Source organism: Bos javanicus, chromosome 8, assembly GCF_032452875.1.
Source record: "Bos javanicus breed banteng chromosome 8, ARS-OSU_banteng_1.0, whole genome shotgun sequence".
Taxonomy (NCBI): Eukaryota; Metazoa; Chordata; class Mammalia; order Artiodactyla; family Bovidae; genus Bos; species Bos javanicus.
This window is the reverse complement of record NC_083875.1, coordinates 103,898,116-103,911,113: the sequence shown is the minus strand read 5'-3', so window position 1 is coordinate 103,911,113 and position 12,998 is coordinate 103,898,116. Positions and strand designations below refer to the sequence as shown.

General features: G+C 50.3%; 1 protein-coding gene across 13 annotated transcripts in view; it reads right to left on the bottom strand.

Annotated features, from left to right (window-relative positions):
* Window positions 1-971: 971 nt before the first annotated feature.
* The window catches only part of ZNF618 (zinc finger protein 618), a 204,576-nt gene continuing 192,549 nt past the window's right edge, over window positions 972-12,998 (bottom strand). For all 13 annotated transcript variants that reach the window (XM_061426596.1, XM_061426607.1, XM_061426609.1 and 10 more), the window contains 2 exons: window positions 9,456-9,557; window positions 972-8,760 (listed from right to left, as the gene is read on the bottom strand). In XM_061426596.1, coding sequence (XP_061282580.1) covers window positions 7,244-8,760; window positions 9,456-9,557 — 1,619 coding nt within the window. In that variant the 3' untranslated portion in view covers window positions 972-7,243. The remainder of the gene's footprint in view (window positions 8,761-9,455; window positions 9,558-12,998) is intronic.

Below are 12,998 nucleotides of genomic sequence, written 5' to 3'. Positions count from 1 at the left end.
TTAACCTGGCTAGAGTGATGGCCACCTGGGAAATTTGGCAGGGCCAGACACCCTTCTGCAGACACTTCGAACTCCACACACATCCTCCAGGAGGCCAGTGCTGGGGGCGAAGGAGCTCAAGGCCTGCAAGTGACCACAGGGCAAGGGGATCGTGGGCGTGTGCTTCACCTAGGAGATGGCTGCGCTAACTCTGGGCAGGTAGGGGAGGACAGTCACCCGTCCTGGAGGAGTGGAGAGCTGGCTCGGAGCATGGCAGCGTTTCAGCAGTCAGCGAGTGGGGAGGGAGGTTTAGGAAAGGGGGTGCTGCGAGAAAGCCACTGGGAAGCCTGGGTGGGCTGCCGCATCAGGGCGCTGCTCAGAGCTTCAGAAGGACAGAGAAAGGAGGGCACCCATGGGAGCTGGCCTGGCTGCCTGGCAGGCCCCCAGTGTAGTGTCTGGGCTCTGTCTGCACCTCTCCTGGGGTGGAGAGTGCCTTCCCTCCCCAGGCAGGCTTTCCACTCTGGACTGCACTGGAGACAGTGTGTCCAGACACGGGGTTTGAATGTGTCTCTGACAGCTCCCACTGATTCTTCAGAGTCACAGATGCCATCTGGAACTTGGGAAAAGCCACGGGCACCCTTCCTCAGAAAACGGATGGTACACACAACCCATGACATCACATAAATGACGCCAGTCCAGGCAAACCTGGGTGTGCTCCTTGGGGCCTGGGCCACCCTTCCTCCCCTGGGCCAGCGCTCAAGAGCAAGGCCCCGGGGGCCACGTGCTCTTGGGTCTCATTCGTCAGCTATCACTGACCCGGCTCTGGTGTCCAGGGTCACCCTGACCTCATCCGATGTCCCCTCGGGATGGACTCCAGCTCCATCACCCCCAGGCGACGTCTGCCTCTGTCCATCTCTACTCTCCAGTGCCCTGCTCCTGCCTGGATGACACGGCCCAACCCCAAGCCCAAGAAATAACGCCACGCACTGCCATCTTCCTAAAGGTCGTTTTATTGTAAAACCATAAATACAACACTGACATGAAATCATTTATTTAAGCAACTGATTCTCTCTAACCATTAAAAGGATGTCTTTTTGCCTTGGCATCAACCAACTGGGAAATAATGTTGCAAGAATTCAGGGGAGGAGGGTAGGGGGTGTTGAATTCTGGGCTGGGGCTTTTGGCGATTTAAGGAACCAAGTGGACCCTTCCTCTTCACCCTGGGAATGTCCCACTTTTGGACAAGAACAGACAGGTAAAAACAGCAACATTTAAACAGCTCAGTTTTAAATTTTATTACTTTTGTAAAAAAATTTTTTTTTTCTGTTCCTTTCCTCCATTTGACATCAGTAAAAGTTTTAAACACCACAAAACTGATTTGGCTATAAATGGAGAAACGGTACCCAAACCAAAATGAAACCGAAAACCCAAAGGACAAACAGAAAACCCTAAATAAACCCTCAAGTTTGGTCTCGGGGGTTTACAAATCACAAGAACCATCAACTCAACCCCCATGCAACGTGACTCCTTGCAGAGCTGTTGGATCCACACCAACGACACAGGAGATCGCAAACAACGTCTTTTGTTAATTAACACAGCAAGGGTGACACTAGGTAACTTTTTTTTTTTAAATACAGTACATGGTACACAGGGTCCCAAGAAAACCCTGCACAAACCCCTTGTGGAGACTTGAGCCAAGCACTGGCTGTTTATAAAAATATTGTGTTGCTACAAAAGTATAAATTAATGCTACCGGTATTAAGAAATATTAAACACATAAAACTTATAAGGATTAAGAAAAATATTCATTAATACCTGTAGAAAACTCTGGCCTAAAAAAGATATTTTTTTGTGTGTTTCTTTTTTTTGTAAATTTTTTTTTTTTGTATTTTTTTAAGATGACTTGAGTTTCTTGCACTCGAAGAGAGAGACACAGTCAGATGTGCCCATGGTATTGCCTAGAACGTCTTTAACTACTGAGAAAGGATGGGGGTGCACACACGTGGTTACTGAGTGGGGCCTGGGAGGGAGGGGGCACCAAGGCTTTCATAAGATTTACCTGATGTGAAAGAATCACCAACATGAAGTTATGGGGGGAAAAAAGATAGGGTCATCAGAGAACAACTGAAAATAATTTATGCTCTTTAAAAAATATCTCTGCTTCAGGTGGTTGTACAAAATGACCTCCTGATGCTTGGAATCTGAATGGCCCTGGACACGCTGTCCAGTGGGTCTGGGAGCTTGCAGCCCCATGGGGCCCTCTGTCTCCTGGCTGGCGAGTTCCAGCCCTGTGCCAGTCCACGAGCTTGCTCACTGCTTTGGAACCTGGCTACCCGATCTGGGACCCCGTTTGGGTGGGAGGGAAGGGTCCTAGGCGGGGACCGGCTGGCACCTGGGTTGTGGGAAGAGCCCCCCTTCCGGTTGGCCTCAGACTCCATGGTCTCTGCCAACCTGGACTTCAGGAAGCGCCATAGGGATCCCAGGCCCCTGAGGTTGCGGACAAGGCTGGGCTGTGCCCCTAAAAGGAACTTTGGTTCGAAGAGTCGAAGGTGCCTGGTGGGACATGTGGGTCGGGAGGCCTTGGTGGGTCCTGATGCTGACACCCAACTGAAGACCTAGCACATCCTTCTCGGTACCGGAGTCGAATCTTTAAAGCAACGCCCATGGTGGTGGCAGCGGTGGGGCCATGAATACACAATAGCAACCCGATGCCCTTCACCGTCATCAAAGCGGGAGCAGGTGCCTCTTTGCACAGAACCACAGGGCCCCTCTAGAGAACGGTGGGGCTCCACGGACTACGATCCTCAAACCCAAACGAGAGAGGAAGGGAAACAACTACAACAAGATCCTCCCAAAAACCCAGAGAAGGGAGAAGTGGGAGGGGAAACTCAAGAGGGAAAACACTGTCTCATTGGTTCACCATAACTGGCCTAGCAAACATTAGCCACAGTGACGAGTGGGCAGAGGCGGGGCCGGTGGGGCCCAGACAGGAGCCCCCCTCCCCACCTGCTGTCTCCAGGGGACAGCCTGAGCCTTCCTTACCTCTTGGTTTCATCTAAGCAGTGGCCTTTCTAGAAGCCCTCCTCTAGGTACATCCCAGGCACAGAGGTGCTACCACTGCTCCCCAGGCAAGGGCAGAGCTATGAACTTGCCCAGCTCCATGCGGGCAGGAGGAGACTTCCAGCTGTGCCCTGGATGCTCCTCACTCCATCTTTGCCAGCACACCTGTCGTCATGGCAACATCCCAGTACTGTCCCCTTGTGGGTCATTCCTCACGGGACCTCCCTTCTCCATCGGCATCCCAGGTTCGTTCCAAACTTTCCCTGTGAAGCTGTGGCCTCCCAGAGTGCCTGAGGCATCCCCAACAGCTCTTTGGGCTCCCACTTTCCAAAGAGTTTAGTCCAAGTTAAAGCACAAGCCTGGGTGACCCCTAAGGGCAGAGAGTCAGCTTCACGGTGGAAAACATGCCTTGCAGAGTTTTTCTCTGGTGTTTCTTGAAAGTACAGGAGAGAAGAGAGCAAGCTGAAGGACAGGAGGCTCACCAGCCTACAGAGCTGATGTCCGAGACAGTCCTTCCCAAAAATCAGGAGACGCAGAGCCTCTCAACTGCATCATTGGACTGCTCTCTCCTCACCAGGAAACCACAGCACCCTTTTTCCAGCCAAGAGCCAAAGCCTGGATGTTAACCATGAAGCTGCCAGGCAGGGTGATGGCAGTGTCCTCACTCACAGGCACAGTAGGTGGTTTTCTATGCCGTGAACCCTGAAATGAAGAGTAGCCATAAGGAGCTTCATCTGATGGCCCCTGTTTCCTGGTCTCTAGCTACCATCTGGAGGGAGGCCTGGCTGGTGGACCTGGGCAGAGGGAAGAAGAACCATGTTGGCACAAGTCCAGGCATCCATTCATGACAACTGGGATGGCACGCCTGCTCTTGGAGCAGAGACCCCTTGGTTACTCCACATCTGTGGCACCACCCATAAGGCTATGGTCCTTGGCTTGGGCTATGGTGGCGAAGCTGACTGACCTCAGAGGAGGCAGGAAAACCCTGCAGAGTGGACGTGTGTTTTCTCCGCCTCCTTGCTGGGGTCCATGCATGTCAGCAGCAAGGCCCCTTATGTCCTGGGAATCACACACTTCTGGCAAACTGTGTCCAAGTCAGCAGGCAATTGACTGCCTTGAGCTGTAGAGTCCCATAGTGGTCAGTGCCACAGAACAGGGAGGCAGAAGACAGAAACTTTCTGAAGGTCCATGTCAGGGCAGGCACCAGGAGATGAGCTGGAAGAGCCGACCTCAATCCTTTGGCTGAGCTAGAATTTGGATAGGGTGGATATTGCTGGAGACAAGGGGCCAGTGGCTAGGCCTGTGAGATCTTTGGGTTTTATTAAGCTGTTCACTGCAAGGGGATCTGCAGTAGGCGAGCTGCCTGCGTGAGAAAGCAGACAGAGGAGGGGCACCTTGGTACAGCCCTTCCTACTGGCAACAAGAGTGTCTGAAGGACGAAAGACTGGAAGAGAGAAATGACTACCTGCGACCTTACGCCTGTTATCTGGATGAGGCAGTCCCAGGAGACAGCCTTCAGAAACCGAGTGGCACTCACATCATCTCTGCAGAGTAAGCCAAGCCCTAAGGATCGAACTGAGGTGGAAAGGAGGGACAGAACAGGAGGTGACACGTTTAAGTAGATGCCTGGAATTTAGTAAGACTTCCTAGAAATTTCATGCTGGAGGGCAGACATCCCCGAGTTCCAAGGAGGAGGACGCTGATACTTGGGCTTGGTCCTGATGGCTTTGCAACACAGTGAAATGCCGACTTGTGGAGTGGCCCCTAAAATGAGGCAAGACCAGCACAGCTCCCCGCTCAAAAGCAGAGAGAGGATGGGCTCCGAGGCTTGACTCCTACCAACTACACAACACAGGCAGCTTCCACCCTCCTGTGTGGCTCAGAGTGCCAGGTCTCCCCGGCAGCAAGGCTGGAGGCCTTTGGTTGTAGGCATCTCACCCACCAGCAAGCCTGCAGCCGCCTTCTGGAAGGTCTCCCAAAGTCTCATCAAATAGCCTGTCAATGCTCCCATATACTATAGAATGTGACACGCGGTGACTGTCCAGTGCAGGTAAGAGGCTCTTCTGATGGTGTGACACCCCTTGGAAATGTGGAGTAAGTGCCCAGAACTTCTCCAGGAGAGGAAATGGCATGATGGTTCCTGAGACCATGGCTTGCTGCAGTGAACGTGGAAACGACCCTCTGGGATGCATTTCAGTGTGTCCAAGATGCGGAGGGTTAGTTCTCATGAGGCAAATTGAGCAGGCTTGGCACCTGGGACAGTGTTCTGGTCCATGATCCTAAGCCTTGAGTTTTTAAATTAACTTCCCCAACGTTACTGCCATGGACCGGGGAGGGGGGAGAGGGCTGTTGTACAGTGCTTTTTGAAATCGAGGTATCTCGCAGTTGAACAATGTTTTATTACTAAGGAGGGATGTGGTGGACTTGGTCAGCCCCCCAGGATGGTAGAATGTGCCTTTGCAAATGGTGCCCCCGCGATGGTGGGCACCGAGGGGATACTGGATCACCAGTACATATTCACTGAGAGGTGGGGTGGGAGGCTGAGCACTGATCCTAACAAAACCACCTCTTGAGAGGGGAAAGGGTCACCCTGTTGGCATTTAGGCTAAGTGTGTGGAACCTAAACCGCTCACAGAGGAAGAAAAGCCTAAAACCATCTTTCACAGCATCAAGTTGAATGTGGCCTAATGCCATTCCACCCTCAAACATCCGTCATTTGGCCCGCAAGGCACCGTGCTCAACCACCGTCCTGGAAGGAGGGCTGAGGCTCATGTGGGGGACCCCCAGGGCCGTGGGCAGTGGAACCCCTAGAATCTCAGGGGTCCTGGGGAGGAAGAGGAGGTTGTGGGTCTGAGGTGTGATGGATGCGAACATGGATCAACTCAGGATTCCCTGCTGAGCCGAAGGGTCAGTGACGCGGCAAGTAGTGTAATGCACTCTGGGTACAGAAATCAGACATTCGCAGGACCAGACGCAGCGAGCCAGGAGGGCGGTCTTCCACTTACAGTCAGCACTCCTAAGCCACGTTTCTCTGTGGCTTCCACCAAATCCCACGTCTGCGAGACCTGTGACTCTAACACCTCTCCTGGTCTCCAAACAGCACAGCCAAGTTCACGGTCTTGGCTGTTTCAAATACAGGAAAACTGGACTGTACAGGGAAGGTTGATAAAAACCTCAGGATACTGAATACACCACTGAGATGAGCTAGTTTACAGTGTGACTCGAGGAACAAAAAGGGCAATCAAAAAAAAAAAAAAAAAAAAAACCACAAAAAAAACCTCCAAAATATAAGTTATAGACATTCAGTGCCTCCTAGCAGAGTCTAAATCAAATTTGAAAAAAAAAAAAAAAAGGCAAAAACTGCTAAAATGTTAGGAAAAAATTATTAAGGAGTGGAGACAGTTATCTTATACTTCTTTGAAAATGTCTTTTTTTTTCTCTCTTATATTAAAAAGCAAAAGGTCAGCTTTATATTCTTAAAAGTCTCCTTTCCTGATTTGGGGAGATAGATAGGTGTGTTTCTAAGGCGGCTGCCCCCTGACACCCAGGGGTATCATAAAGGCAGCAGCTCAATGCCCTGAAGGTGAACGAGAACAAAGTCCAGTGCAGAAGCTGTCCATCTGATGCAGTTTGGAGAATCCATGGCAGGGCAGCTGGGGAGGAGTGGGGTGTGATAGGGTCAGGAAGACTAGGGGCAGGGGTGACGGGCAGTAGGGGGACCACAGGGTGAAGGACAGAGAGCGTCAAGTCACTTCAGATCTCAGCTGCCTGAACATTTCACAACATCAGTTTGTACAATCTGCACACCTGAAAATGGAGTCTTTTAAAGCCCCCTCACTGAGAAAAGGAAGTGAAGCGTCTTCCCTCTTTCCCAAACACTCAGCTTTCCTGACACGCCCAGTTTAATGCACACGTGCCCCCAAGGGGGCATGCATGCATGCACCAGGGGAGTATGTGTGTGCACGTGTGTGCAACACTTCGGCAGCCACGCAGATGAGCACAGAGCTGCCCGTGCACACACATGCACACTCACACTGAAAAAAAGCACTTAAGTTTCCAGGGGGCATTTATAATGAGGTCCACAGTGTTTAGAACTTAAATTCCTCTTCTTTGTTTGTGACAGTGTTGTGTGGGTTTTTTTCCTTCCTCTTTGAACGTTCTCTTTTCTTTTTCTCTTTCGTATTTTTTTTTCAATCTGGAAGTCTTAAAGCATGTTGGATTTCAGAAACATGAGTTTGTTCATATCTTCTGGACTGAGCAGTCGCCTCCTTTTGATGAGAAGTGCTTGTTCACACATATTTACACACCCGCTCCTGGCCCCCACGGCCGGCACCGCGAGGAGCCAGAAGGCGAGCCTGGCGAGTTTCGTGTGCTTTTGGGTCACGCACGACCAGTACTGGAAGAGATCGGGGGTGGCCTGGAAGAGGGGCTCCTGCAGGTAATCGTACACTTCGTTCTTCCCGAGCCGGTCGTCCTCCTGGGTGGCAGGGTTTTCTCCGGGGGCGGAGCGGGGCTTCTTGGCTGCAGGCTCGAAGTCGGCCTCCTCAGTCCAGGACTCCTTGACCTCATTGATGAGCTCGCACACCTTGCCGATGATCTCCTCGTGCTGGTAGGGGGGGACGGGCCGCAGCTTTTGCTGCGGGTCCAGGATCATGGCCACCTTGTGCGCTGGGTGCACCTTGAAGTTCTCCTTGAGCGCCTCCAGGAAGAGGTGGCACAGCTTGCTCACGGTGCCTGCGTCGTTGGCCTTGGCCGTGAACAGCTTCTCCAGCCTGACGTAGGTGGGGAGCACCAGCTGCAGGGTGGGCTGGCTCTCGTTGCTCAGCTCGATGACCGCCTGCTTCACCGGCGTCAGGATGGCGGCCAGGTTGCTGAGCAGGTGCTTGTTGAGGCTCTGGATGAGGTTCATCTTCTTGGCCCGGCTGTAGAACTCGCAGATCTGCTCGTAGCGCTCGTGCACCAGCAGCAGCGAGTCCGTGACCGAGTTCCAGCAGGGCGGCGGTGAGGTCTCCTCCAGCGAGCCAAAGGTCTCCTTGGCGAGGCCGGTGGAGCCCGCCAGGTCCTCGCACACGTTGAGCAGCTCGATGACCTCGTGCATGCTGCGGGCCTGCAGCGTCCGCTTGCTCAGCACGCTCTGCACCACCGAGTTCAAGGCACAGGCTGAGCAGCGCAGGCACATGCCGGCCTTGGAGAAGGCGGAGGCGCTCACCCGGCAGTCCGTCACGTACACGGTCCTGATCTCCGACATCACGAACTCCGACAGCACGTTCTGCACCCAGTGGTGCACCAGGTCGCCGCTGTCGCGGATGTCCGCACCCTTCACGCCTAGCACGTAGCTCTTGATGTGGTTGCCCTCGGCCTGGTAGGCCGTGAGGATGTAGCAAGAGTCGGGGCCGACGCTCTGCGAGTGGCAGGTCACGCCGATGCCCAGGCAGGCGTTGCTGCCCAAGGCGCACGTCACCTTCACCTTCACCTGGTTGTACATGCGCGGCAGGTGCTTCAGCGCCAGCGTGTTGAAGTTGCCCAGGATCTCGGTGACCGAGAAGGCCCCGTAGCGGGCGCCGCTGTCCACCAGCGTCTGGGCCAGCTTCAGGAACTCCTTCCCGTTCACCACGCTCAGAGCACCCAGGTCGGCGCACATGACCCGCAGCAGCCGCTCTGCGATGTTCTGCCGCTCCTTCTCGGGGATCATGCTGTTGGGTGTCAAACCACTGGTCGTGGCTGGGGGGTGGGGGGACACAAAGAGAGGCGTGATTAATCCTGGCATTCTAGGCTTCTTGGTCTGGCAGCAGCCTAATACTCAAGCATCTAGTATTAGGAATTATGAAGTGATTTCATCTTGTGTGCAAACCGATGGTGGCGGCAAGTCTTTAACATGTGACAGTCTCCCGGGAATGAAGTTCTGTGATTGACTAGAAATGCCTGCCATGCCATGAAGTTCTGTGATTGACTAGAAATGCCTGCCATGGGCAGGGGAACAGAGGGTAGTGGTATGTGTGCAAATATTTGCTGCATGTGCCATTCACCTCGACCTCTGAAGCTAACTAGTCTAACCAGTTCCTCAAAACAGAAACAGCCTCTGATACAGAAGGCGTTAGTGAATAAGATACCTGAGGCCACAGTGTCAGGAAAAAGCAGACCAGAGAAATTGTGCAGGGTGAATTCTAATTCTGATTCTGTCATGAATTTATGTTCTCTGATCACAAAGAGATCAGGTCTCCCCAGGCCTCCTCTTCCATCCTGTGAGGTCGGAATTCCCATCAACTAGGTCTCAGGTGTGAAAGTGCTTGGTAAACCGTTATGTGTGGTCTTGCATCACCATGGGAGGTACGGGGGTGGGGAGGGGGGCAGAGAAGCAGCGGGAGGGCTGGAGCAGACTTCCTCCAGTCCGCGGCGTCCGCCTGGGAAAGACCTACTGTTGTTGGCGCTGTTCCTCTGGGCTTGGGCCTTCCACTTCTCCTCCACAACAGCAGGGGGCGATCGGGACTGGTTGGAGGCAATGTTGTTTTCGTTGTCCGCTGTGGGCACAAAGGGGACAGTGTATTTCCTTGAAGTGCCAGAGGCCTGTCAGCTAACAAGGAGAGAACTAGAGCACGCAAGTGAAGACGAGACTGGTCTCTGGGACTCGGGCCTGGGTTCAAATTCTGGCTCCTTAGACAACTATCTGATGCCTGCAAAGCACCATTTTCATCACTTGGAAGAATGAAGATAATCCCACAATTGTTAGAAGGACTAATAAGAGATAACATAGGGAAAGAGCAGTGGGCAGAGTGCCCAGCATGGAGTAAGCACTCGGGGAATGGGAAGCGCTGTGTTCTGAGTCTGGATGGGAGGCTCCCCAACACCCACAAGCACAAAGTTCTGAGACTGGGCAGGGGGTGCCCGTTACACCCCAAGAGGCAGAAAGCATCTCACACTCTTGCTTCTTTGAAGTGTGTCTTTTTAGTGTATTTACTAGAAACTTAATTAGATGAACACAACAAAAGCAAAGCCCTGTGTGACATCAAGTATACAATTCGCAGCCCCTCGTTACATGCAGAAGGTGAAACTGAAGAGCACACGCAGGAAAGGATTTGCTCGGGATCACACAGAAAACCAGCAGCAGAGCTGTCCTGGGTGTGTCCTCCATGAATTCCCCTAATTTTTATTAACCTGTACGTTTACATTGGTATTCAGTTTTAAGTAATGGGCACACGCCATACTCTCCTATGCACGGTCAATTCTTGACATTTTTGTAGAGGTGTTTCTGAGTAGAAATTATCTGAGTTACATATTTGCCATCAGAAATGACCACACCATCTTTTACTGCACCATACTTTACCAATTGTTAACTACACCCTAGGTCCTGAGTTTCAGGGCTGTGCCATTTCCAGTATGACTATTCTGCTATGGACCTGTTTGCCCAATATTCTAATATTGTTTTTCTGTGCTCTTATATTGTTGTTGTGGGTGTACTTCCTTGAGACATCATCTGACAGGTAGAATCCACAACCTGAGACTATCAGTGGGTCAGCGGCCTCTGTTCAGCATTGCCAGACACTGTTCTTCCTTTCTTCTCAATTTAAGATGCCAGACCTTAGAGGTCAAGGCCATAATTTCCATACCTAGAAAAGAGACTTCTCCAACTTCTACATATTCACAGTCAGCCAGCTAGAAGACTCTGGGATGGGCATTCAAGGAATATTTTGCAGCCACTAGAAAAGTGGCTGTGTACCCTGGAGAAACGTGAAAATGCATAACATAATAAAAAGCACACCTAATCAGAATTTCATATGTATTTTTAGAGATATGCACTTTAAGCTCACAAGTCAAAGAATGAACAGATTTATGCATCAAAATCTATGGGGAGGGGACTTTCACTTCTGCCCATTAGGGATGCCCTACCATAGGAACTGCTCTCCAGCTGCAAACAACTAGTGATCACGATACAACTGCTTTCAAACAGGCAACCCGGGGTGTGAGCCCAGAAAAAGCAGGAAATGTGGTGCACTCTCTGACTGCCCTGCTTACTGCCTGGAGGCAGGGAACTGAACAAGCACAGTGGTCACCTTTAAGAGACAGAGATGAAAACTCAGGCAGAGACAGCTAGAATTTACAGGGAAAAGTACTAAGGCATAGGACGTGTCAGAAAGAGAGAGCTCTTGAGATTGTAGGGGGTTCCCTGGAGTCTTTGATGAAACTAATCTGCCTATTTCTGTTTAGACGATAAGTTGTGTCTGACTCCTTTGCGACCCCATGGCCTGTAGCCTGACAGGCTTTTCTGTCCATGGGATTTCCCTGTCAAGAATACTGGAGTGGGATCCAATTTCCTTCTCCAGGGGATCTTCCTGACCAGGGATCAAACCTACATCTCCTGCCTTGACAGGTGAATTCTTCACCACTGAGCCACCTGGGAAGCCCAATACGTATGACCAAATTCCACAGGAATGGGGGAAGAATCATTAACATGCAGCAGGATGATAACTCCTAGGGTTACCCAGCTGGGGAAGTCACCCGGGCCCCCTCAACCAGAATGGAGAGACCAACCTCAATGCACAAGAAACTGGACAGTCCCCTTGTATGCGTGTGTATATGCTACGTCGCTTCAGTCAGCAACTCTGTCCATGGAATTTTCCAGGCAAGAATACTGGAGTGCGTTGCCATGCCCTCCTCCAGGGGATCTTCCTAACCCAGGGATTGAACCCACGTCTCTTGTGCCTCCTGCATCGGCAGGCTGCTTCTTTACCATTGGTGCCACCTGAGAAGCCCTGGACAGTCCCCTTATTATGCAGCTAAATTAGCCATAGATTAAGCACTGCCCTAGATCTGCCCTAATACATTTTAAGAACAAGCCTCAAATGTATTAAAGTGATTCCAAACTTAACAAACTGCAAGCCAAGTTTAATACTCTCGAAAAAATAAAAAAAAAACAGCACCTAACAATATGAAATTCACAATGTCATTCATCTAATCAGTACTGGACATTCAAAATAGTAGGCAAATATGACCAATAACCAGAAAAAAAAACCAAAACCTAATCAATAGAAACAGACCTAGGAAGGACAGAGATGATATATTTTGCCAATAAGAATCTTACAACAGCAGTTGTAAACATCATAAATACGTTCAAGATATGAAGGGAAACATGAATATCATAAGGAGAGAAATGGGAGATGTATAAAAGAGCAAACTAAACTACACTCATGTGGAACTTCTGAATATAAAAATAAGTGCTATAGGAAAAATACACTGTATGGGATAAAAACTACTTAGCTGCCACAGAAGAAAAAAAAAATCAGTGAAGTTCGAGACAGAGCAAAAAAAAATATCCATGAAAACCAGACTGGGTAGAAGGTTGTAAATAAATAAATGGAGTATGGACAATATTAAGCAGTTTAACACACATATAAATTGGAGTCCCAGAAAAAGGGGGTGAGGCAGAAATAATATTTGAAGAAACGGCCAGAATTTTTCCAAATTGGATGAAAACCATAAAATCAAGTTCTAAAAGCTCAACTAACTCAAAGAAAACACCACCAAGGCACAGTATCATAATAAAATTGTTGAAAACCAATGGCAGGAACAGCCGGAGGAGAGGAAAAATTAAGTCCAGGTGAACAGAAATAAGAATAACAACAGACCTAGCAGGCAACAGAACAAAGTTAGAGGAGAATGTCAATCTAAAACTCTCAGGGCTGCCCTAGATGAATGGATAAAGAAGATATCATAATGCAATTGATATAAATTATATTTATTGGGATATTACTCAGCTATAAAAAAGAATGAGGGACTTCCTGTGGTGTGGTCCGATGGCTAAGACTCCATGCTCCTGAGCCCAAGTTCAATCCTTGCTCCGGGAACTAGATCCCACATGCAACTTAGACCCTGTACAGCCAAATAAATAAATAAACATTAAAAAAATGAAATAATGCCATTTGCAGCAACATGGAAGGCCTTAGAGATGATCATACTAAGTGAAG